General features: G+C 37.1%; 1 protein-coding gene across 2 annotated transcripts in view; it reads right to left on the reverse strand.

The window, feature by feature from the left end:
- Nucleotides 1–6341: 6341 nt before the first annotated feature.
- The window catches only part of TLK1 (tousled like kinase 1), a 139118-nt gene continuing 119035 nt past the window's right edge, over nt 6342–26424 (reverse strand). For both annotated transcript variants that reach the window (XM_049887408.1, XM_049887409.1), the window contains exons 13-21: nt 24253–24350; nt 22042–22123; nt 19766–19857; nt 19578–19667; nt 19076–19245; nt 18691–18826; nt 15675–15786; nt 14606–14713; nt 6342–11996 (exon numbers count right to left, since the gene is read on the reverse strand). In XM_049887408.1, coding sequence (XP_049743365.1) covers nt 11820–11996; nt 14606–14713; nt 15675–15786; nt 18691–18826; nt 19076–19245; nt 19578–19667; nt 19766–19857; nt 22042–22123; nt 24253–24350 — 1065 coding nt within the window. In that variant the 3' untranslated portion in view covers nt 6342–11819. The remainder of the gene's footprint in view (nt 11997–14605; nt 14714–15674; nt 15787–18690; nt 18827–19075; nt 19246–19577; nt 19668–19765; nt 19858–22041; nt 22124–24252; nt 24351–26424) is intronic.

The raw sequence follows: 26424 nt of genomic DNA on the forward strand, positions 1-26424 counted from the left end.
GTTATATTTATGACCTATGTTATACCAATGACTAAATTGTTCCATGAGACTATGGTCTCAAGCTCAAGGCTGTTCTTGAATGAAGCTGCAGGGCAGCTATAGTCCATATTTGGCTTGCATTTATGTATCAAGGCAATCCATTCATAAACAGTTTTTTTCTTCCATCGGCTTATCACAAGGGATCCCTCATAGGACTGTAGGTATGAGTTAAGGGAGAGGACCTCTTGTCATGGTGGCAAATGGCATGGGGGGTCTGGGTTACCAGCTCTTGCAGCTTGCTTGTGCCTTCCGGTCCTGACCATGCTTGATCCTGGACATACCAGACCTTTGATGTTGTGCTTTTGACCAAACGTGGTTCTTGATGGTCACTTCCAAGTGCATGGTCACTTTGTGCCCTGCAGTCAGATGCTCCATCTCTAGTAGGGCCTGGTATCACAGCAGGAGTTATTTTTCAAAAGGCATATAATTCTCTCCTAGGAATTTCATGGTCTTGCTCCAGAACCTCAAGGGCTTATATTGCAGTTCTGCCTTGGGCTTGTCACAAACTTCACTCTGCTTTTTTTTTTTTTAATTTTTATTGTGTTTTAAGTGAAAGTTTACAAATTAAGTGTCTCTCACACAAAAACCCATATACACCTTGCTACACACTCTCAATTACTCTCCCCATAATGAGACAGCCTGCTCTCTCCCTCCACTCTCTTTTCGTGTCAATTTCGCCAGCTTCTAACCCCCTCTACCCTCTCATCTCCCCTCCAGGCAAGAGATGCCAACATAGTCTCAAGTGTCCACCTGATCCAAGAAGCTCACTCCTCACCAGCATCCCTCTCCAACCCACTGCCCAGTCCAATCCATGTCTGGAGAGTTGGCTTCGGGAATGGTTCCTGTCCTGGGCCAAAAGAAGGTCTGGAGGCCATGACCATCAGGGTCCTTCTAGTCTCAGACCATTAAGTCTGGTCTTATGAGAATTTGGGGTTTGCATCCCACTGTTCTGCTCCCTCAGTGGTTCTCTGTTGTGTTCCCTGTCAGGGCAGTCATCGGTTGTAGCCAGGCACCATCTAGTTCTTCTGGTCTCAGGATGATGTAGTCTCTGGTTCATGTGGCCCTTTCTGTCTCTTGGGCTCATAATTGCCTTGTGTCCTTGGTGTCCTTCATTCTCCTTTGATCCAGGTGGGTTGAGACCAACTGATGCATCTTAGTTGGCTGCTTGCTAGCGTTTAAGACCCCAGATGCCACTCTTTAAGGTGGGATGCAGAATGTTAATAGATTTTATGATGCCAATTGACTTACATGTCCCCTGAAACCATGGTCCCCAGACCCCTGCCCCCTATTATGCTGGCCTTCGAAGCAGTCTATTTAGGTAACTTCTTTGCTTTTGGTTTAGTCCAATTCTGCTGACCTCCCTTGTATCCTGTGCTGTCTTTCCCTTCACCTAAAGTAGTTCTTATCTACTAGTGAATGCCCCTTTCCCACCCTCCCTTCCCACCCCCCCCTCGTAACCACAAAAGAATGTTTTCTTCTCAGTTTCAACTATTTCTCAAGATCTTGTAATATGGGTCTTATACAATATTTGTCCTTTTGCAACTAATTTCACTCAGCATAATGCCTTCCAGGTTCCTCCATGTTATGAAATGTTTCACAGACTCCTCACTGTTCTTTATCCAATGCATAGTATTCCATTGTGTGAATATACCATAATTTATTTATCCATTCATCCATTGATGGGCACCTTGGTTGCTTCCAGCTTTTTGCTATTGTAAACAGTGCTGCAGCAAACATGGGTGTGCATGTATCTGTTCACGTAAAGGCTTATTTCTCTAGGACATTTTCCAAGGAGTGGGATTGCTGGATCGTATGGTAGTTCCATTTCTAGCTTTTTAAGAAGTGCCAAATCGATTTCCAAGGTGGTTGTACCATTTGACATTCCCACCAGCAGTGTGTAAGTGTTCCAATCTCTCCACAGCCTCTCCAACATTTATTATTTTGTGTTTTTTGGATTAATGCCAGCCTTGTTGGAGTGAAATGCAATCTCATTGTAGCTTTGATCTGCATTTCTCTAATGGCTAATGATCGTGAACATTTCCTCATATATCTGTTAGCTACCTGAATGTCTTCTTTAGTGAAGTGTCTATTCGTATCTTTTGCCCATTTTTTAACTGGGTTGTCTTTTTGCAGTTGAGTTTTTGCAGTATCATGTAGATTTTAGAGATCAGGCACTGAGACTGAAATGTCATAGCTAAAAACTTTTTCCCAGACTGGAGGTAGTCTTTTTACTCTTTTGGTGAAGTCTTTGGATGAGCATAGGTGTTTGATTTTTAGGAGCTCCCAGTTAATCTAGTTTTTCTTCTGCATTTTTTATAATGTTTTGTATACTGTTTATGCCATGTATTAGGGAGCCTAATGTCCCTATTTTTCTTCCATGATCTTTATCATTTTAGATTTTATATTTAGGTCTCTGATCCATTTTGAGTTAGTTTTTGTGCATAGAGTGAGGTATGGGTCTTGTTTCATTTTTTTGCAGATGGATCTCCAATTATGCCAGCACCATTTGTTAAAAAGCCTGTCTTTTCCCCATTTAACTGTTTTGGGCCTTTGTCAAATATCAACTGCTCATATGTGCATGGATTTATGTCTGGATTCTCAATTCTGTTCATTGGTCCATGTATCTGTTGTTGTACCAGTACCAGGCTGTTCTGAGTACTGTGGTGGTACAATAGGTTCTAAAATAAGGTAAAGTAAGGCCTCCCACTTTTTCTTTTTCAGTAATGCCTTATTTATCCAGGGCCTCTTTTAATGTTTTGATGGTGTTGTCATTTACAGATTAACCTCTCTGGTTCCCTGTTGTACATCTTTTATTTTTGAATAGTCCTTGAGAGTTCATTCCCTAGGTTGGTATCTGGCTGGTGTGATCTTGCATCCTAGATTCTGGCTGTCCTCTGATGTTTGTTCTCAAACCGAAGGACTCCCTTTAATAATTCCTTCAAGTTTTTTTTTTTTTTTTTTAACATATTCCTTTAATTTCTGTTTATCTGGAAATGTCCTAATTTTCATCATCGTATTTGAGTCAGAGTTTTGCAGGATATATTATTCTTGGTTGGCAGTTTTTTTCTTTCAAGGTTTTATATATGTCACCCCATTGCCCTCTTGCCTGCATGGTTTCTGCCGAGTAATCAGAGCTGAGTCTTGTTTCCGTTCTGTGTCTTTTCATCGATATACCCTCAGGATATGTCGTCTTTGGTTTTAGCAACTCTGATTATGATATACCTTGGTTATTTTCATTTGGGGTCTATCCTATGTGGTGTTTGTTGAGCTTCTTGGGTGGTCACCTTTTCATATTTCATGATATTAGGAAAGTTTTTTGTCAACAATTCTTCAATGATCCTGTTTTCCATTTTCTCCCTCTGTTCTGGAACTCTGATCACTTGCAAATTCTTGCTTTTGATTGTATCCCACATCATTTTCAGGGTTTATTGATTCTTCTTTATTTTTATTTTTTCTCAAAAGGGGTTTCCAAGTATGTCTTCAGTGTTGCTGATCCTATCTTCCATTGTTTCAAACATGCTCCTTATTCTATGACACTATCCATTTCTGAAATTTTGTTATCTTTTGCATTTCCAGTTTATTTCTAGTTGTGAATTTTGATATTTTGTTCCTGCAGTTTTCCCAAATTCTTCCATTGTTTTGTATTTTCCATGATTTGTTTATTTTTTCTCACTTTTGTCTGCTTTTTGCTTTAACTGTTGAATAGTAGAAGAATCTCTGAATATAAGAGATTTGAATTCCCTATCAGGTAGTTCCAGTGTTGTCTTCTACTGAAAAGTCATCTGTTTTATTTTGCATGCCTATGGAACCATCCTGTCCTGTGTTTTTTTGTGTTTCAATATTCTCTGCTATCTTTGGAACATTCAGTAGTTACTTTATTGATTGTAGATTTGTTTTGTCACGCTTTTTTATTTGGTTATATCTGAGCAGGTAGGCTGTGTTCTTTGTTGTTTCCTCATCTATGGGCACAATACTTTTCACCTCCTTGTCCAATGGGCAGGGCCAGTCACTCATTTATTGTGCAGTGGGGCTGGTCCAGATAGAGAGGGGCTGGGCTGGGTTGTTTATGGCACACACTGGGGCTGACAAGGCAGGACAAGGGTCAGTGCAACCAGATCTGGTAGGTCGTGCCTGTGCTGCTCGGGGGTGCAATGTTCAGTCCACATTGCAGATAGGCAGGTGATTTGTGGAGCTAAGTTGGTATGGAAAAGGAGAGAAACAGGCCCCCCTCCCCCCCCAAAAAAGGCTGAGGGAGCCTGCTGTCAAAGTGGAAAGATGAGACACTGAGAAATGAAGGAGAAAAAAATTTAAAAAATGCCCCCAGGGATTCCACTGGTGGCTGGGTGGCTCCCAGGCCTCAGGGCACAATCCGCCTAGAGTGGGTGGAGATGGCACACAGCACCAGGTATTCAGGAGACACGAAAAGATGGAAAGTAGAGATGAGAAATTGAGAAATTAAAAAATAATCAAAAAGAAAAAAAGGCCCCCAGGGATCCCACCAATGCAGTGCACAGGCCACGGAAGTGGCTTCCAAGCTGCGTGGTACAGCCCGGCCAGAAGGAGCAGAGATGGCACACAGTGCCTGGTATTCAGGAGACAGGGGAAAAAAAGTTTAGAGAGAGATGAGAAACCAAGAATTGAAAAAAAAAAGGGGGGGGGGAATGCTCCAGGGATCCCACCAGCGTGGTAGCGCAGATCAGGGAAGCAGTTCCCCAGCTGAGTGGCACTTCACAGCCTGTCAGGAAGGAGCAAAGATGGCACACGGAGCCCAGCGTTTGAGAGAAAGGAGGGGGAGGAGGTAAGGCAGGGAAGAAAACAAAAGAAGCTGAAAAAAGCAACATTAGTAACAAGGAAATAGCACTGAAATAGCCAGCTGGTGTGGGCAGAGTGAATCCAAGTGGCATGGAGCTGACTCCTCCCAGCCGAGTTACCACGGCCCGTTGGGAAGCAGCATAGGCCAAGCAGAGGGATGAAGGGTAGGGCGTGGGAAAGTGTTTGTCACTGGTTACCAGGTGCTGTCTTCTGCTGGGGGCTCCGTGAAGGTACTTTCCTGTACTCCTTGTCTGCCGATCTCTGACAGGAGTCCAAGATGGTGTATCTGTGCTGTGTTAGCTGATACGGGACCTCTGCTCTAATCTCTCCTTGCTTCTGTTCTGTCAGTTTTTTTTATTCCATTTGGTCCTTGGATGAGTTCTCTCTTCATTTGATGCGTAGGGTTCCAGGATTGATGTTTGTCTCTGTTTTAGTTTTTCAGGTCTTTGCTGTGGTGGGAGGGTGTGGTGCTTCCGTCTATAGCCCCACGTTGGCTCTGCCTCCCTGAACCTCTTTTTAGGGCACAGCCTCCAGAGGTTTCAGCTGAGAACCTGGCAGGTCTTTGTTACCATTTCAGTCCTGAAAGACTCCAGGAGATTCCTCTAGATGAGAGGTTTTCAGGTTAGCATTTTAGGCTCTTGCCCCATGCAACTTCAAAATCAGATAGAGACCAGCCCTGTGTTTGAGGTCAAGAAACCTCTTCCAAAAGTACAAGCAGGTGACATGTAAAGCTGGATTGTTTGTTTTATCATTTAAATTTCTGAGGGTAACAGAGATAGTGCCTCCCTTGCAGTTGATTTGAGGCTACATGCCTGAATTCCAGCAAAGACTCAGTGATGGCGATCTGTCACTTCTAGTCTGAGGCTTCTAAGAAACACAACATGGAAGCATCTTGAATGCCTGAGTCACCACATGGAGGAGAGCTGTCTTGAAGAGCTCCCCAGATGATTTACCTAGCCTGCTTTGGATTTTGCATGACTGAGAAATAAACCTTTGTTTTGGGTGGTTAATTTGTTATCACTGCCTCTCCTATCCTATTTACACTAACATTTCACATTAGGATGGGGAAAAAAAAAAATAAGGATTTTATGCTTTGAGGTGTGAAAAAACAAACAAAACCCTTAAAGTAACCCAACACCTTCACAATGCAATCTGAGTTGGGTACCCACAACACGGCGAGACCATTTGTAAGAACTTGAATGCTCCTGTATTTTACTTTCTCATCAATTATTAGTATTTACTAAAATGTATAAATGTGTTTGGCACAGTTTCAGTTTCTGTATCAGTAAAAGGTAAAACAGACACAGAATAACAGTTTTAACCTATGAATATGTTCTTGTAGAGACCAGGATTGGATTCAAAATTTTAATTTTGTGGTGATGGCAAACTGCTACAACTGCCAATGTTTCCATTATGGTTTCATCCAACTGTGTCCCACTGAAAGAAATATTGTTGGTGCCAAGACTTGGCCAGTGAAACAGAGGGAAAAGAGCTTTTTGAAATGTTTATATTACAACTTCAAAACAAGGTACTTTGTTACCACTTCCAGCTCTCAATGCTGGGCCACTAACTTACCAGTAATGCAATTCCTTCTAACAAACATAGAATCACAATTTTCCGAAAGCGACTCTTTACATTTTCCAGATTTTGTCTCTGAATATGATTTTTTCCAGAGATGTGAAGAGGAGTTACCTTTATACAATGAATTGCTCTGTGGAACCTGAAACTTGCCTTCAACTATTTCCAGGGTCATTAGCAGAATGACTATCTTCCATACATACCACCAGAAATTCTATTACTTTTCCTTACAAATCAATTTACGATTAACGATTACTACTTTCCTTACTTTGTAATTTAAAAAAATCAACAAAATATAAAGAAGAAAACATCTTAAGTTACACTTTAAAAAAAAAAATTAGCATAGCTTAATTCCCTTAAATATTATTTCACTCCCAAAGAAACTACAAAGCACACACTTTTGATCAAACACAGGGGTATGTTTAAATACTAAAAAGCTGTTGATATGAGACACACATACAAACTTGTGCCTATGTTGTTCAAATGCTTTAAGTTTCTAGTTTTATATCAACTTGGTTACTATGTAATTCTGTATCCCAAATAATGCATGACCTCATTATGGCCTGGTCATTCTTCCAAACTCACGTTCTTAAAAAGGTTTCTATTTATAACTATGCATATATAAAATGCATTGTCAAAATGAAACATTAGGATTTTTTGTTTCACTAGTCTGGATACCACCACAGTGTTTATTTAATCTTCGCAGTGACTTGAACACAAATCAATCTTGGGATCCAAATCACATCCCTAAAGTGAACAAAAAAGGGCGGAGCTCCAGAAATGGCCACCAGTTAGGTCTGCAACCCACAATAATCATCTGCCTTCTGTGTGCATGTAGAAACTTCCAAAATAGCTGCATGTACTGGAGTAGAGGAGACATGTATGGAGCCTACCATATGTCATTGTAACAGGCAGGGCTCATACTAAGAAGCTGTGCTAGAAAACAAAACAAACCAAACCACCCCACTGCCATTGAGTAGATTCTGACTCCTTGTGACCCTACAGGATGGGTAGAACTGCCCCATAGGGTTTCCAAGGCAGCGAGTCTTTTTGGAAGCAGAATGCCACTATTCTTCTGTGGGATGGCTGATGGGTTTGAATCCCCAGTGGATCTTTGGGTTAGTAGGTGAATGCTTTACACTGCACTACCAGGGCTCCTTGCAGCTACACACAGATGGGTTAAAACACTTCCAAGCCAGTTGACAGTTACTGCCTGGAGTCTCCTGAGCTCTCCCTCACCTGGAGGCCCCTCCCTCCCTCAGGACCTCCTGGGTGGGCTAAGGAGGAAGGTGTAAGTTATTGTTTTTTTTCTTTTTAGTTCTTGCACTGCATTCCTCCAGCTTCCATTTTCAGGTACTCTAATCATTCCCTTGGTTGAAACTTGAGTCAAGCAGAGTAAAACGGTTTCTTAAAAGAATTTAAATTACCTGGGGAAGCAAAGCAGAATGCATCTTATAAATAGGGGAAAAGTAATAATTTTGAATTTTAAACAATAATGAAAATAGCAACTTACATACATGTGGCATTTACTATGTGCTGGGCAAAGGTCAGCAGTTTGGATCCATGAGCTGCTCCCTGGAAACCCTATGGGGTAGTTCTACTCTGTCCTATAGAGTTGCTAGGAGTTGGGATCGAGGCAACAGCAAAGGGCTTTTTTTTTTTTTTTTCGGGGAGGGACAGGGTTCTAAGAGCTTTACAGGTGAATCACTTCTTCCTCACAACCACTCTGTATGGTAGGTACTATTGTTACCCCAGCTTCAGATGAGGAATGGGAAGGACAGGTATTACATAGCAGTCAACATGTGAACCCAAACAATCTGGTTCCAAAACCTGAGCTCTTAACGACTGTATCTTATTGCCTATCTTAAATGGTCATAAATACGTAATCCACATTCCTAGTATTTTAACAAGTGAGGATTTCTAGGTGGAAGCCATGCATTTTGGTCGTGACTAGAAATTAGCCTTCTACTAAGAAGAATCTCTGGCTCTATGCAATTTCTGAAGTTGGTTTACACACATTTACTCATATTTTTTCCATTTTAAAATTAAAGAATTCCCGGGGGGAAAAATCTTAAAAAAGAGGGGGGGAGGTGGAAAGGGGAAAGTAGATGGAGATGAATGTGTTTTAGGAAATAAAGATACTTCAAAATGATGGACAAGTTATTTATACTCTAAGAACAGCTGCAGAATTCCAGAAACTTGGGGACTAGAATTCTACTAATTCAATTTAAAGAACAGCTGCCAAAAGCACTTTTTGATTTAGATTGTTAATGTCTTCAGAACATTGAGATCTGGTAATATTTGGGAGGAAAATGATCAGATGACATGTCAAAATTTAAAATGGGATTAGAGAAAGACCTGCCAATGTGATTTTAAAGGTAGAAGAAGTAGGGCTTTCACTTTCACACAAAAACAAACAACAATGTAATTAAATTGAAAGAGTAAACCAACAAATGAAATGGGCTGTACAGTCTGCATTCCCACTAAAACAGGGCTAATAATAACATGATGGTAATCAAGATTGATTTAATAAGTAATGATGAACAGCAAACAACACACAATATGCTCTTTAAATGTTTCTCTGAAACTCTCCGCCACTTTGGCTTCATGTAATGAGGTATTTGTAGAAGACAAGTATTTGTTCACATTTTATATAGCATTTAAATGGAAAGAGTTCTATTTTAGGAGGGGGGAATGGCAGTGGGTAAGGAAAAAATAGATTCTTTATTTTTGAAAAAGAATCAAATACCCCTCCCTCCCCAACTTACAAATTATTAGGATGGTTTCTACACTTATTTCCTCTCAGCATGCACATTAATCAAAGCAAGGTCTTAAAATTATATGCAGGAATGGTGCATTTTTATCTTGCATCAGTGCTGACTCTTTAAGAGAGAAGACCTTGGCAATTATCTCAGGGATGTAAGACATGCTTTAATTCTGAGGACAGACATCAGGACACTAGAAAACAACTGAACCCCAAAAGAGATTAGAGCCAAATATTGCCAGTGACTTTGAAATTATTTAGATAAGTACCAAGTTCCCATGTAAAGGTAACAGTAAATTATTCCATCCGGTTCAGTTAGCCATCTTGTCCTTGTTGGGTTACTGGCATATTATCCAAAATATGTAGTAGCACTTGTTTAGATAAACCTTAGAGGAGGAGATGGTCTACTAAATTGATTACTATCCTATATATCTTTAATTCTAAGACCCAGGTCAAGGAAGCAGTTTCATTGTATGGCTTGTTTTCCTCCTTTTGACACTAGCAGTCAATCATATTTATTTGTAAATAATATTGTAAAGCAAAGATCTATGTCTGTATTACTTTTTCAACCTCGTTAGATTTATATGTCTACTTAATACTCAGCCTGCCAAAATTTTAAATAAAACTAGGCATTTTCTTTTAATTCATTACTTTAAATAACAGTTACTATATGAACATAGAACTTTATGATTCAGAAAGACGAAAACTCAAACAACAAAATTAAAAAACTTGTGGGCAGTATCTAATACACTCAATCAAGGCTAACATTTCATTACCATGTCAATATGTTTTATAGAATTTCTATCGTAATCTACAGAGGAACAGGTATAGCCCTAAACTGTTCCTGATAGCGCTACATGTTACTTACCCAGGATTAGCCTCGATAATGGTTATTAGGTTTACTTTAACAGCTTGAAACTCTTTATGCTTGTCCTGAAATATACTTAAAGAATTTATTCAGCTGATTCTTAAGTAAAGGAGCCAAGTCAGTCAATATTTTAAATCTCAAAAGCTCCCTTCAAACTAATTTTTCATAGTCTTTAAATTTTAACTGTCATTGTTTATTACTGTTTTGGCTACATTCTCTACAATTTCAGCAGCATCTTAAAGAGACAATGTGTCTATGTACAATGAAAAAACAAAATGGCTTGCAACATGAGAAATAAGAGCCACAGTTGAACTGTACAATATTAGTAAGAGTCTGTGGTAAGTATAGTCTCCTTGTTTTGTAACATGGACAACTCACATGTAAGTATCAGCATTATGAATGTGACAATAAAGAAATAATCTACAGGAGTGAAATAATGGTTTCTACTGAATAAGGCAGTTAGAAAATGTTTCACATTTTAACAAATCTGTCCAAACCACAAGAAACTTGTTTATGGGACCATTATGCCATTTTACTGCTAAGAACATTATAGAACAATTTATAAATCTAGTATCTATGTGCTCCACAGCCCCAAAACCCAAGAAACTGATTTAAAAAAATTCTGTATTTCCAACATTGATCATTTTTACATGCCTTGATTGTTAATGAATGCCTGGTTTTACTCTCTCTGTATGATGTACAGTCAACTTGCACCTTTAAGGAGGTCATTCAATTTTTTAGCAAAGAAGCAACATCATTTAGCAGCAATTAAAGCGCCTTCAAGAAGACTTAAAAAAAATACAATATCCAATTAGAAAAGCCATATTTTTTAAAACATTTTTACAAGAATAAGCTGCTGAAATTTAGTAATTCAAATATGACATCTGTACAACAATTTACAATAGAGCTAGAAGGGAATTTATCATTATCCTGCATAGAACTGGTCTGTATTTGGTTATATACTATCACTTGCTTTTTGTGAACATGGCCTGGTAACAAAAGAAAGATACCTGTTAAGAATCCTAATGTATTGAAAACACTGGAAATATTATAATTTAGTGAATTCAACTGATTTCTAAACAAGCAGCTCATTTTGTCAAAGGTGTAAAGGTATCTAGGAAGAACGGCTCTCCCTTTAATATAACCAGTGAGAAAAACGGACATGTGATTTCGAGGTACAACTTGGTAAAAGCCAGAACAGGCAAATGACAAAGTTAACTTTGTCCAAAGGTTCTAACGCTCAACATTCTATTACTACAAAACAACTGTCAAGGTCATTCAGTTCTTACTTTGGTTTCAACAACTGCCAAATGCTGAAGAATGTATCCAGGCACTGTAGTTCTTATCTGTTAGAAATATGTCTCATTTTTTTCCATGTGTTTTTAAATAATGAAAAACTACCCTTCATTATTAGAACTCTCCAGTAACAACCAAATGTATTTAAGTATTATAAACGCTATTTACAGTGTTCCCCCAAACAAACAAAACACCATTTTTCTTCTAGCTTAACATGGTACTCCTGTTTATGTGCAACAGGCAGTTCTCCTTCACCGCTCAAGATTACAGTCAGAGCGTACACTTATTCACTGTCCATGATCCACTCTTGTACAAATGATGCTATAAGAACTTTAGTTTACTAACAGTTCTTAACCATATCCTGCATAAAAAAAAGAAAAAACAAAAAACACTCAAATGCTTTCAAACTCAAGTGTGCATCTGGAAACAATCCAAAGGTATCATGCCAATCTTGGAGCAAAGTCAGTAAGAAATTATGCTTGAAGAAGGGGGTGTAGGGGATACTGTCAGCCCAGCCATGTGTAAGTTTCCAGAAGAATTTGATCTTCTCATATGAGGGAGAAGGTATGGGTCATTTGCCAGTTGGTGCACATCAAATCGATCTTCTTTCCGGTATGCCAAACAGCGTCTTATGAAGGCCTTACAACAAAAAGGTCAGCAATTAAAACAATCCTTTTCTAAACAATCAACTGAATCCTACAGAAGGATGGACACACTTAAGACAATAAATAGATCTCATTTTACTGGAAGTGCAAACCTTAAAGAAATAAAAAATTTCTGTAGCAACAAAATTATCACTCCAAATTCAACTCTCACCTCACAGCCCCTACTGGTTCAATTCATAGTCATTATTATTGCAAGCATTTGAACTTATTGCTGAAAAGTTGCATTTCTGCTTATAAAATTCTGGACACTTTTTTTTTCCCTTAGCATTTTTCTTCTATTAAGACAACCCTCCCACCCTCATCCAATTTTACTATCAGTTTAACCTGGCCAAAGAGTAGGGTGCCATTTTTAACCTCAATATTTTTTTCCTATTGGAACTGACTCAATGGCAACAGGTTTTTTTTTTTTTTTTTAATTGCACATAAAGACTTTCTTTACAAAGGGAACACTGAAGTGACATTTTCATTAAAGTTTCTGTTTCTTAGGTTAGCCTTGTATATCATTACACTTTCGAAAAAGCGAAATAATAGAATAAAATCACTCTTTTTTTCCTTTTTGACCCTGTTTTACATATTCTCTTTCCTTGATACAGCTTCTTACAAAAAAGCACTGAAGTATAACATTTGGTAACCTCTGTGCTGACTTCTAACATCATTGTTGACTTTTGCTTGTTTTGAACTTTCTGTAGATGGAATCATAGATTATGTGTTCTCCTCTGCCTGGCTTCCTTCACTCACCATTATGTTTGTTAAGATCCATCCGTTTTGGGGGGCAACAGATAAAATATTCTCAAGGGACAACTGATAAAAATTGTTCCCTTTCTTACTGCTGGCACTAGAAATAACTTCAGCCTGCCCTGAAATTCCACACAAATTCGCAAATTAAAACATTTGTAGGAAAAAAAAAAAAAAAACCTAAATGGAAGTTTAATCACATTAAAAAGTAACTATTTTGCTTTGAAATTCATTGTAAATTTTTCTCTAAAACCAAGTCTAGTTATTCTTATTATATTATGGTTAGCTTACTTCTATTTATAAAACATCTATTTGATCACTTAGATCTTATCTTTCTGAAGTCTTTCACAAATCAAAAAAAGTTTCAGAGAGCACACTGAAAAGATTAAGATGGAGAAAAAAATCAAGAGTGACTGACACGTTGATGGCAGGGTTTGTGGGGGTGAACAGCTACCAAGAGCAGGGTTAAGGGTAAACAGTCTATAACAAATAAATGTACTTAAGATTTCCATCCCAGGTCAGGGGGAAGTACTTGGCAAAGGGGGGCTCTGTGGGGATAAGAGGTAAAAATCCATGCGAGCTTCCCTGCCTCCTTCCCCAGATTCCAGGATAGAACCAGAAATGGCTAAATTAGACTCCTCTTTGGCACACTCCACTCCCTCTTGGTCATTTTTTCCCCAATATTTGAAAAATAAATGGATTTTGTTTTGACTAAATTAATTTAATCCTGTTCTCACTGAGGTTGTAGACAAAAAGGGAAGACTTAGATGCTAGCACCATTAAGGTATTTTAATTACATTTATCTTTTTTTCCTTGATTTTCTTATTGTTGTAAGATGCGTTTATCGTCTTAATTGTCAAAATCTTCTAACACAGTCATTCGAATAACTTGCAAAAAAACCAATAAAGATGTAAGGGACAAAATGTAATGCTGAACATTTCCAATAAACACAACTTACTTAACTACATGAAAACCAGTACATTTTCAATTCCAAGTCTAGTGTAACCTCAAACAGGGGCTATATTGAGTATTATTTGTCTATACTCTAAGAACGTAGAGCATACGTAATACCTGTTTATGAATTATTCTATGGCTTGGGCTATTCACACCAGAAAAAATAGAAACAAGTGTTTTTCTTAGGAATTTCACAGAAAAGGGAAGACTCCAACAGGAGTTCTCAAAAAAAAATGAGCTCTGTGACAGCAGGCTTTTTCAAGGGCTAGTACAGGGCAGCAAAAAGGTCAAGGACGTGGATTATGGAGTCTGGCAGAAGCAGATACCTCTGAGCCACTGCTCTGCTACTTACTCGGCTGGTATGATTCTAGACAAGGCACTTACTTTTGCTATGGCTTGGCTGGTTTCCTACACTATAAAACAGGATAACAAATGTACCTATACCTCATAACGTTGTTAAAAGACAATGTATATAAAGCATCAAAACGATGTTCAGCACATAGTAAGCACTGAATTTAAGTGGTAGTTATTATTATTACTATTATTACTTCTCATATACTTAAACATCCCAGGTGAAGTATCAATATAAGCTGATACATCAGACATAAAGGTAATAATGGCCCCAAATCTTGTAATTTTCCCTCATTTTCGAAAAAACAAGTTGGTGTGCACAAAGAAACAAACCGTCTTTACGTCCTTAGAAGATAAAAATTACCACAACCAAAGGCCTAAGCAACTCCTTTTTCCAGGGCAAACCACCAGCTCCTACTAGACTGATTTCCTGTGAAGCAGCAATCCCTTTTACTTTACCTACTAATAAGTACTTAGTTTGTCTTAAATGCAAGTTATGAAACAAAATTTACCTTACAGAACTTATTTACATAAATTTAGTACCTTGGCTTCACTGCTTACAACTGGTTTTACAGGGAACTGGACTTCTGTGGCTTTTAATATTGTGTTTTCTTGAAGGATGTCCTGTTGAGATTGATTGTGGCCAAATGGCTAAAAATATTGAATAAAAAGGTGAGAAATTTATCTCTCACAATATTTAAACAAAGATATCATTAGTAAATCCCCAAGATGTAAACGATTCATGTTCTAAAATTTTTTCCTGTTATTTAGAGCTTTAATCGATCCTTAACACTGTAAGAAGCAATAGAAAACAATGCTGTAGCAATGTAAGTAAATAAGATAAAATAGAAATACAAATTTAAAGTTTCTCTTGAATGTTTAAAAAAATAAAGTTTATTTAGAGAAGAGATAAAGAAGTAGTGGAAATATCCACGAAGATTCCAAAGAATAAAACGCTTTGTGCATGATATGCTAACTTAAGTGAAATAGCTCTGGGTTTGGAGTTAGGAGATCTGGGTTTGGTCCTAACTTGCTGTGTATTTCCCAACAAGTCCCTTAACCTCTCTTTCCATATTTACCAAATGAAGGCATGGGTTGGGAGGTGGACTAGATGGTTATCTATGGTAACTTGTACTTCTGACTTCAATATAAAACAAGGTATGGGAAGAATTAAGACTATGTTAGATGGTATTTCCCTGAGGAAGCACAGGAGAAACTATGCCTGGGCCAAAGGTGTGGTGTGTGTGAGGAGGAGGGGAGGACAGAAGGGAAGGGGAGTATATAAGAAGTGGAGAGAATGTTTGGAGGATAATGAAGTGTTTTGATTTCAGTATTTCCAATCACAGAACATGTTAGTACTGTTAATAGTTACTTCTTTTCCTTAAACAAACAAACAATAAAAGCAAAAGCAAAAAGCAGGCCAAGCAGACTGGTGTGAAATTAAAGTAATTCTGATCCATGGAAATTTGAGGAAGAAATAGAGCAAAAGCCTGGCTTCCCTTGGAAGGATCTAAACTGACAGCATGTTAATGATACTTTGCCTTTAAAAGGGGGAAAAATTCAACAAAATTTGTCTCTATAAACTGAAACTGGTGTAACTTAACTAACTTACCTTCCTACCATAGAGACACTGAAAAAAGATGACTCCAACCGACCACACATCAACCTTGTTGGAAATCTTTGGTGGCTCTTTTCCAACTACAAAACACTCAGGAGGTAAATACCTATAGTTTTGGGGGAGATAAAAAGAAAAGGATACTTATTAACAACCTGTAACTTAAAACCTTCTAAAAATAAAAATCTTAGAATACTCACTTAATCCATACATGAATCTTAGGACTTTCATCAATGAAAACTATCAATTGGACTTTCGAAGCATTTACATTCTTACACCATTTGACTCTACAACTAAAACACACAACCTTAAACAAAAAATTATCATTAGCAATTACAGTGTTCTGATTTGAATATCTAATGATAGAAGAAATCCTCCCCCACCCCCTTCACCACTGTTCAAACTATAGGCAGCTTTCATCCTAAAATACCTATCTTTTGTTTAAACAAACTCAATAGCATTCACTGCCAAGAAGACTTCATATCTCATTTGTAACACAATACCCATCCCAATCTGGCAGCAACTTAAATCTCCAAAATCTGAACTCATTCCCAAATTGGCTAGTCAAAGCCACCTCACTGGGTTCCCCCACGGTGCTTTCTCTTCCTCTGTGCTTTTGAATATGATGAATTCTAATGCCTTCCCCTAATCATTCCAAATCACTTGGTGAACACTTTCTTCTTCAACACACTCGACCTCCAAAAGCCTTCTCTGCTTCTCTCCAGGCCGTTCTGCTTCTTGCCCATGCTGCTGCAGGACTTTACAGCTCCTCTGTATGGCACGAAACTACAATTACACTAGATGTGAGCAGCTCAAGGGGCTCTCACTTACTTTGCAGTTTGAAGCACTAGCAGCATCTGAAATGTATTGAGTATTCAAGAATGTATGCTATTTATAAGTTAATATTTTTTCATAAAGGAAAAGTAAAAATAAATTTAACACCTCAGGTGATAAAGAAAAACATCTACCAGAGATCCAAGCATTGCCCACTTCAAAAATTAAGATGAACTAAAAATTCTGAGAAGAAATAACAGAGCTAAATGGGACCTATCCTTTTATGCGTTAGTTTTGTACTCACTGTGCTAAAATTGTTGAGATTTCACCAGGATGCTGATAGAACTCTTAAAAAAAATACGTGAAATGTCTTTGAAGTAGAACCACCAAGATGACTAATACTTATTCACGATGTAAATTCTTTCCCAACCCCAAAATTAACTGAAAAGCTGTATTTGTCTTATCATTAAAAGTGTGTGATTTGTGCAGGCATATATGTGTGTGTGCGTAACTAAAACAAGAATGGCTCTTAAACACTAAGCTATATATATTACCTCTAAAATGGTTTAAACAAGGAGAGCAGTTGTAGGAATTAACACTGAAGACATTCGGGGGTGGGGGGGCGGGGGGATACCACTAGGACTCAGTGAATGATTGCACTGGAGACCTAAGAGAGAAAGACACATGCAGAACTTTCCTTCCCAGTGATACTGACGAATACTTCAAGGTTCTGGAGATGAAAGATAATTTGCAAAAGCAATACACATGTGTACTCTAAAAGTCTGTTAAGTATCAGTGTTAGAAAGGATAAAAGGGTTATTAGGACATCCCAGTTTACCAATTACACAGCTGAACAACCCTTGTGACTGTAGAAATTAACATTTTTTGGAGCACTATTTCTATGAGAAACACTCCAGGTTCCTATGTGAAAACACCACAACTCTATCTCCTTCCTGCACAGCCCTGAAACATAAGCTTCCCTGCCTCTTGCCTACCTACCTGTAACAGGGAAACTTCCCTGCTCTGCCCCACACGAGCAAAGCCAAAGTGAGAGGAAACAATACAGTGGGGAGTCTTTATTTATTTATTAAAAAGTTTTAAGATTCTGTAGCTTAAAAAAAAAAAACCCTGTCACTAAAATAAAAAGTCTTAATACTGATTGAGAATATTGACTTCTAAGTTTTTACAAGCTGGAAAAATTTTTTTTAAATACAAAAAAAAAAAAAAAAAAAATCCATGACACATTATCTTATTCCTATTAAAACACAAGCAGAGTTTGAAACTTTAAAATGGTTTCCAAAGAATGCAGGAATATGACTAATCCCTGTTCATAAAAAGTGAAATTCATATAGACCAATGGCACCTTGTGGAACTGGTTATTACACGGTCAGTTTAATTGTACAAAGACTCTTCTGGAAGCCCTAAAGTCACACTTAGGTTTGTAGTCACTATCCTGTTCAATCAAGTCAAGTACAGTATCTCTCTTCCCACCAAGATGCCACTCCTTTTCCTAAACTAATGGATCCTGAAAACTAAGTTTGTTTTGACTGGGTTTTTTTTTTTGTTTGTACTTATTCATCTTTAGTGAATTTGAAGGTAAGTTTGAAAATTCATAGTGAAGTAGTTTTTGTCAACACCTAAGTGCTCTAAGGGAATGACATTTAAAGCTTTATCTATGAATCTATAGTTCTATTTATATTTACACTTGAATTTATGAAGTCTTTAAAAGGATTTCTGAGAGTCAAGTTCAAAGGCCAAGAATATGCCAAATCTATCTCCCACCCACAATCACCCATCCCACCCCTAACAAAAAACTTCAACCACAAAACCTCCACAGAAAGGCCTTGATGCTTATGTTTACTGCTTGTAATAGTTAAGGTTACTGCTTGTAATAGTTAAGCTATCATATTTAAAGAAGTATTTGTATTCAAGATAAATATCACCTCTAGACTGTATTAAAAAAACTCATGAATTCTTCATGTTAGGAGTTTTTGACTGGTAGATACTGAAGTCACTTGCTAATGCCAAAGTCATTCTCCAGTTTGCTGAGATTTGCAGTTATGAGCAGATGAAAAAAGAGGACCGAGAGCAGTAGTCTCCCCCTCCCTACTCAGATGCTTCGTATCAGTATCCTCACCATAGTACTCTCGAAGGCTACATGAAAAGAAAAACTAAATTCTCATTAGACTGGGAGAGTCACGAATCTAGATAATTTTGGTACATTTAATAACACCCTTACCAGTAAGTGCCTGCTCCTTGGGAGGTCAGATCCATTCCATCTACACCATAGCTATCATCATCCATGATCTTGGACAGGCCAAAGTCAGTGATTTTGATTTCTCCACATGCTGTTCCATCTACCAGAAGGATGTTTCCTAAGAACAAAACAAAGACTCTCTGAATGATAAATAGATGACAAATACTGTCTTTACTACTTAAACTTCCAGAAAAGTCACTATTTAAAATATGGTTATATTAATAAAGACACTTTTAATTGACTAGTTCTCCACTGAAGTCTTAAAAATAGAACCTAAAAGCATATTTTCAGATAACTTAATGAATATGACTTTAAAATCTATATTCTTTATAGCTTAAAAAATTATTAGACCCATTTCATTATTTACCTGGCTTAAGGTCATAATGTATAATAGGGGGTTTGATCTCATTGAGATATCTTAGTGCATTTACAATCTGCATTACGATAGACCTAGCTTCTTTCTCTGACATTAATTTATGTTGCTTTAGATAGAAATCCAAGTCATTGCCTTCACAGTATTCTAACACTGTACAAAACCTACGACAGAAAATAGAAAAAAAATTAGACATAAAATTGTATCCAATAATTCAGAATCATAATGGAGAAATAAAAAATGTTTGTATCATCGTCACAGAATACGAAAAGCAAAAGCAAACACCTTTAAAACACAGTATGAAAAGAAAATAACATATTCCAAGGTAAGTAATATGGAGTTTGGGTAAAATAGTACGCAGAGATCTATTTAAGAGCCTTCTGTTTAGATAATACACACACTGTATTTATTTGAAATAGGGCCTCATATATACTTTATTTCATTATCATAACACTTTTAAGACTTTCTTAGAAATGAAATCCTCTTAGCCACTTACGTATCTGTGTCCAAAGAGAAATAATCATAGAGTTTAACTATTCTGGGATGGTCCAGTTCTTTGTGTATTCTATACTCTCTGCAGGCATGTCTAAGGGAAGAAAAAAAAAGGGAAGAGAGTACGTTAATTCTCCACGGCCATTATAAATTTTTTTCAATTTATAAGAACAATAATGCATTAATATTTACTTGTAGTAGTTTTCTTTCTTCTCGTCTCTCCAGCTTTTATTAAGCTGATGGATCTTCACAGCAGCATATCTTTGTTCATAAAGGTCAAAAGCCTAGGATTCAAGATAAATAACAGTTATGTCCAAAGACAAACTGAATAGCTGAAGAGATTTTTTTTTTTCGGTGTTAATTTTTGCAGTATCACTAGATTAGAATACACACTGCAATTTTTAGCAATCATCTCTGCTAAGACTATATATAGTTCAATGACACATTATGTGAAATGAAATACAAATTCCATGGTGATATATCAGAGAACACTGCACCTTAACTGAATTTTTACATTCAAGTTTTAGAAATGCCAATATATTGAATTAAGATAAACCAATAAAGCTATTATTTGTTTTTAATATAGATCTGCACCTCTATACTGGTAGTAGCAGTAAGCAGCCAGGAAAATGGATGGCTGTGATGCTTCTTGTGGGTTGGATAAAGCAAACCTTTTTCCTCTATTTTTTCCTAGCAACCCTTCACTCTTTTCTACTTATGTGAAAACTGACAAGTTCCTAACAAATTCCCAACTGTTTAAAAAAAAAATCTAAACTATTATGAAACTGTTCAAACAAACATACACAAAAGTAGAGAGAATAGTACAATAAGCCCTTAAGAACCCGTCACCCCAATCAGTTTAAAAAATTATCACTGTGACGAGTCCACTTATGGATTCTTCCCCTGTGGAGAAGGAGGCTTGGAGGAGACACAGCTGGATAAAGCCAGGCTGTGTAACTGGAGGGCCTACAGTTCAGGCTTAACTGCTTCACCTCCCTCCTATCCTGGGTCAGAACTTCCCTCGGGGAGCTGCCAGGGCTCCACTCCCACCTCAGCAAGCCCTGTGTTCAGGATCCTGGAGCCTACTGTGCGGTTCAGGCCTGATGAGTCGCTGAGGCTCAGGACTTCCTGGGAGGGTGCTGGGAGCCAGCCCCTCCGAGGGGTAGGCTTCCAGCCCAGTTCGGCTCACTTTGGGATGTCATTAAATTCACATGCGTTTCTTTTAAACACCCTCTCCAAAGCTGTTTCTTTCCTCCCTTCCCACCCCAAGCAATTCTGAGCTGCAGCGCCTCAGGCTCACAGGCACTATGGCCACAGAGGAGGCCGGCCCAAGGCAGCTGGACACTCCGCCCCTGCTGGCAGGAAGGAGCTGAGGGCGTGGGGCAGCGTGGCCCAGCTTCCCAGAGGCTCCAGGCATGGCCCGGCTTCCCAAAGGCTCCAGGCATGGCCCAGCTTCCCAGAGGCCTAAGGCTTCCCTTAAGGGAGGGGATACTCCGCACCTACTGCTACCATGCCATGCCCGCTGCAAAATAGTCCGATCACAGATTTTTTTTATTATTGTCATATATGTGAACTGTCAGATAACACAGTCGATAAGTGAGGAGTAGGTGTGTATCATTTCACCCTTAAATTCTTCAGTATTTATCTCTAAGAAAAAGCCCTTAAAAAACAAAGCATAATCACAATTATCATTATCACCTCTAACTACATTAATTATAATTCCTCAATCCCATCCAATACCCAGCCTTGTCTTCGATTTTCCCTCCTCGTCTCAAAAAAAAAAGTTTTAAATCACCAGCCTGATTCTTAAATAAAAACAACACAGAATGATCGGTATTCTTTTGAAGCTTCATGTGATTTGTATGTGTTTTTTAAAAACACTGGTGGCATAGTGGTTTAAGAACTCAGCTGCTAACCAAAAAGGTCAGCAGTTCAGATCCACCAGCCGCTCCTTGGAACCCTACGGGGCAGTTACACTCTGTTCTGTAGGGTTGCTAGGAGTTGGAATTGATTCGACAGCAACAGGTTTGGTTTTTTTTGGTAAGTGAGAAAAAGAAAGGTATACAACAGCGAACATCAGTAAAAATTTCTACATTTATACACATGCACCTGAGAAACACTGGTAAACTTAGGACATGGAAGACTTCCTGACACGTTTAAATTAAAGAGTATAATCTTTACAGAAATGTACTGCCTTAAATGGCTAACAGCCTATTTTGATTCAAATGGTTGTTAAAATTATTATCCTACTATACTACTACTACTATCTAGATACCAAATATCAGAGGGACTCTGGGGATACAAGGACAGTCTTTAGACTCTTGAGATAAGACAGTATAAGCCACTGCAAACTCTTTTTTACAATAAGGGCATAAAATCAGTCATAAAATCAATCGATAAGAGGCAAATACTTTCTAACCACATACTTTTATATCTTAGTCTGAAGAACAGAATAAAATTTACATTACCTTATATACTTCACTAAAGCCACCTCTGCCAAGCAGATGAAGTAACAAGTATCTTTCATTTAATGTGGGGTGATCTTTGAACCTTAAGGGGGGAAAAACACTCAGGCACATTATAACACACACAGAAGGTTCTCCATTAGAGTTCCACTGGTATTCCATTCCTAGCTGGTGCTCTCCCAGCTACTCTACTGCTAATCTTGAATTGTTTCATATTTCTTTTCTTTCGCTTGTACTTCTCTACCTGTGTGACTATCATCCGTCTTGAGTCTTTGGTGCTCACGCAGTTTAACTTTTATAGCTAAATATTTCGGTTCAGTGACTAATTATACCACTCCTATAAAGACCTAACAACCACTGCATTGCTGTGAGCTTTATGAAATCCCGTATCTTTTCAGCAGGAATTACCTCCCTTGGAAAAATATACTTGTAGTGGTGTGAACTATGGTTAATCAAGATTTTATAATATTGATCTATCATTAACAATAACTAATAAATTGGCCTTCATCCATGATTAAATGTCTTTGAACTTTCATAAAATTTTAATTTCCAATTCAAAAATAAAGCTTTAAAAAACTTAAAAAAAAAAAATCACTCACAGACAATACTACTACTATTACTAGTTAACACTTACTATGTATTAAACGCTTAAATGTATTAACTCATCTAATTCTCAAGCAATCCCATAAAGTAGGCCTGGCTACCATGGCTATTGTATAGATGAGAAGATTGCTACATAGAGATTAAATTAAATAACTTGCCCAAGGTCAACAGCTAATATATAGCAGGACTTAGCAAAAAACGTGGTTCCAAACTATGAACTCTCAATATTTAAAAAAAAAAAACTAAAGTCAATGATAGCTTTATTAATACCAGATGCAAATATGAGACTAAAGTTTATTATTTTATTCAAAATCAATTGAATATAGCTTTGATAATTTAAACTTTTGTTCTAAATAACTTATAAATGAAACACATTTCTGTTCAGCTTTAAAGCACAATGCGAAACTGTGATGACTCACTTAATTTTCATCAATTGGGCTAAGCCATGTCCACAAACAAGTTTGAACATAACTGATCAGCTAATTTTAGCTTCCTCCTGATTTTTTAGAATTTTAGATTGGCAAAATTTAAGCTATTCCATAATTACATTATTTCATTCACTTCACATACTGGAATAATCTGTGTATTTATGAATTATACATACACCAATAATCACAAATAGGTCTTCTTCTAAGCAAGATACTCACATTTCACAGAACTGGCCACTTTCCATTCTGATACTCTTATTAAGTCAAGAGGCTTTAAATTAAATGACTTGTCTTAAAAATAACGTAAACAGATGCTCTTCTTCTCTTTTACACAGATTTAAATCCTCTCTAGGAATCTACTGCCTTGCTCAGTTTCTATCTTCTCTGTGAAGCTTGTTTTAAACTGCCCACCAGCCCACAGGTATTTTTCCTTCTTTGAATTCCTTTAGCACCTTGTATCTATGGCATTCACTTTGATAACCAGGGATTAAGGATAGGGACTGTAATTTTCTAGGCTCTGGGGATATAATAAGAACAAAAACTACGTTCCTGCTCTCATGGAGCTTACATTCTAGTGGGAGGAGACAAATAATAACTGAAAAAATAAACTTATAATTCCAGATAGTGATAAAAGCTATGAAAAAGCAGGATAAGGATACCAAAAGAGGAAATGGAATACAGCAGGGGGAGGACTGATATTTTGGATAGGGTGTCTTAGGGATGGCCTCTCTAATGCCTGTATTGAATGAAAAAAGGAGTAAGCCACCCAGATAGTTAGAGAAGGAGCACTCTACACAAAGGAAATGGCAAACACAAAAGCCCTGAAATGAGAATGGGCTTGGCATGCTCGAGGCCAGAGTGTCAAAGACACATAAGTGAGGGGAACATGAGAGAAGTGGGCACATGAGGTGGCCAGGGACCAGACTATACAAGGCCTTCTGAGCCAAGGAAAGGACTTTAGATCTTGTTCTAAGTGTGATGGGAAACCACTGGAGTAATTGGGCAGGCAGTGACATGACCACTTTTACTTTATAAAGGGTCATTGTGGTTACTGTGGCTGCAGGGAAAATTGCAGGCGCAAGAAGGAAAGAAGACCTAACAGTTTAAAGGCAGTTAGCCTAAGTGATAGGCATCGCATCTTTACAGAGTACAATCTAAGTATGTAATACAAATAATGACTTACTGTGAATTATCTTCATTGTTTATTCTTTTGAGTTCTCGAATGTGAAGATTTCTGACTCTTTCCAAACGTTCAAGTTCTGCCTGGATTTCTGCCTCTTCCTGAAAATGAAGAGAGGAGACTATAACAAGCTCAATTTATTTCTGATATAAAATAGATATTTTTTACCCATGCATCAATTTTTACAGTGATGGGAAGAATATTATATTATAAAGCACCACTGAGTTAAAAGACCGAAGTGCACTTTCCAATGCCTGAGAGATAGAGATAAGGCAAAAGTGTATTTCAAGAATCCATCCTCCACATAAAAACCTATACATAATGAGATGCTCAGTTTTATTCTGTACTACAAGAAATCTATTTTTATTACATCTAAACTGAAAATGACTGTGATGCTGTTTGAAACCAACGTATAACACAAAATGAGCTGAAAATTTTATTTCTGGTCCATCCAAAATTTAATTTAAGAGGAAAATACACTAGAACAAAACAAAGACAAAAATGAAATGACATATTTTACAATAGTTGAAAGAAGGGAAGAAGGCAGAATTGATTATTCCTAGACTTCAGAATATTTGAAATATGCAAAAATACACAGACAATCTGACCACTCATTTTGGCTAAATCCGACTGTAATCCTAAAAAGACATTAAAACAAAACTTTTATAGATTGCTGCAGTAGATCTTCAGTTATCTTAGCATATCTATGCAAATTCCAAAGGAATTTAACATTCATTTAATATAAAAACTTTGATACTTTTTTTTTTTACTGCCTCAAGATATACAATTTTTAGGACAGCTTTTACTTTTTAACTAAATACCTAAAACAAATAAGCAAATGTAACCACCCATATCACACATACACAATAAATAACCCTTTGATCTGTCAATGTCAATTTGATAGTACTATAAGGGCGGGTAAAAATATACCAAATTTCAGTAGACAGCTCTAGAAACGTTCAATTTTATATTTTGAACAAATATTTGTTGAGTAAGTAAATAAAGAAATACATTACTTTGGATTAAATGTGTGCCCAATGCAATTATAAATCTAGACCATGCGGTATAGAGGTTATTTCTAAGTACAGCATTTAAATATTTCTCTATTCAATTAGTTCCTTCTCTTCTCTTAGTGAGATTAAGAAAAAAAAAAAAACTATTTCTAAAAATTAATAATTCTGACATTTACTTTAAAAATCTAAGTATTATTCCTTCATTCAAAGATAGGTCATAGGAGTACAAGTCTATTAAGACTCAAACCAAAAGGAATATTCTAAGCATTGTGAAGAAAAACAAATTCAATCTTCACAGGTTAAAAAAATAAATCTAAGTATATTGTTTGTATTCCACTTGACTCTTAAGGCTATTCTTGTTATTTTAAAATGAAATTCAACCATTACTCATTGCAGAGATATTTAATGTAGATTAGGTATTAGATGACAAATTTTGTTAGGTGTCGTCGAGTCAGTTACGACTCAAAGCGATCCTATGTACAACAGAACGAGACACGGCTCAGTCCTGCACCATCCTTACAATCATTGCTACGCTTGAGCCCAGTGTTGCAGCCACAGATGACAAATAGAAGCTTTAAAAATAAATGTAAATATTCAAAATAAAGGTAAATAGAGAAAATTTCTAGAATTTTTGAAGAATTTTTCTAAAATATATATAATAGAGTATCTTAGTTTAACTGAAATTTCTTCATTTAATGTAGCTTCAGTCACAAATATTTCTAATCTTAATAAGAAAACAAAACAAAACCAAAAAATCCTAAGAGATTCAATAACTAAAGATTCACTGTAAGGACTGGGAATGAATTGAAAGTTGTGGAACAATAATCTCAAAACACAGCTTAGTTGTCTTAATTTAGTCATATAAAACAGAATAAGAAACTGGTCACAGGAAGGTATACCCTTGAGTATGAAGGAATTTAAACTCATTTAAACCACAGAACCCAGGAAACAGTAACTCTGTCTCTTCATGTTACTAACGTTTGCAACCTTAAAACTTGCCATTAATTTGATTCTTATAGATGTAGGAAGCTATTAAACATTTAGTAGGCTGGTAAAATTTTAAACAATCTGATAAAATCGTGAAGCGCCAATTAGAGTATCAGCTAAAATTCTTGTTTTCAATTTTACTTGAAATCATGGCATGGTGATACTGCTTACCAGT

This window comes from Elephas maximus, chromosome 6 (genome assembly GCF_024166365.1).
Source record: "Elephas maximus indicus isolate mEleMax1 chromosome 6, mEleMax1 primary haplotype, whole genome shotgun sequence".
NCBI lineage: Eukaryota > Metazoa > Chordata > Mammalia > Proboscidea > Elephantidae > Elephas > Elephas maximus.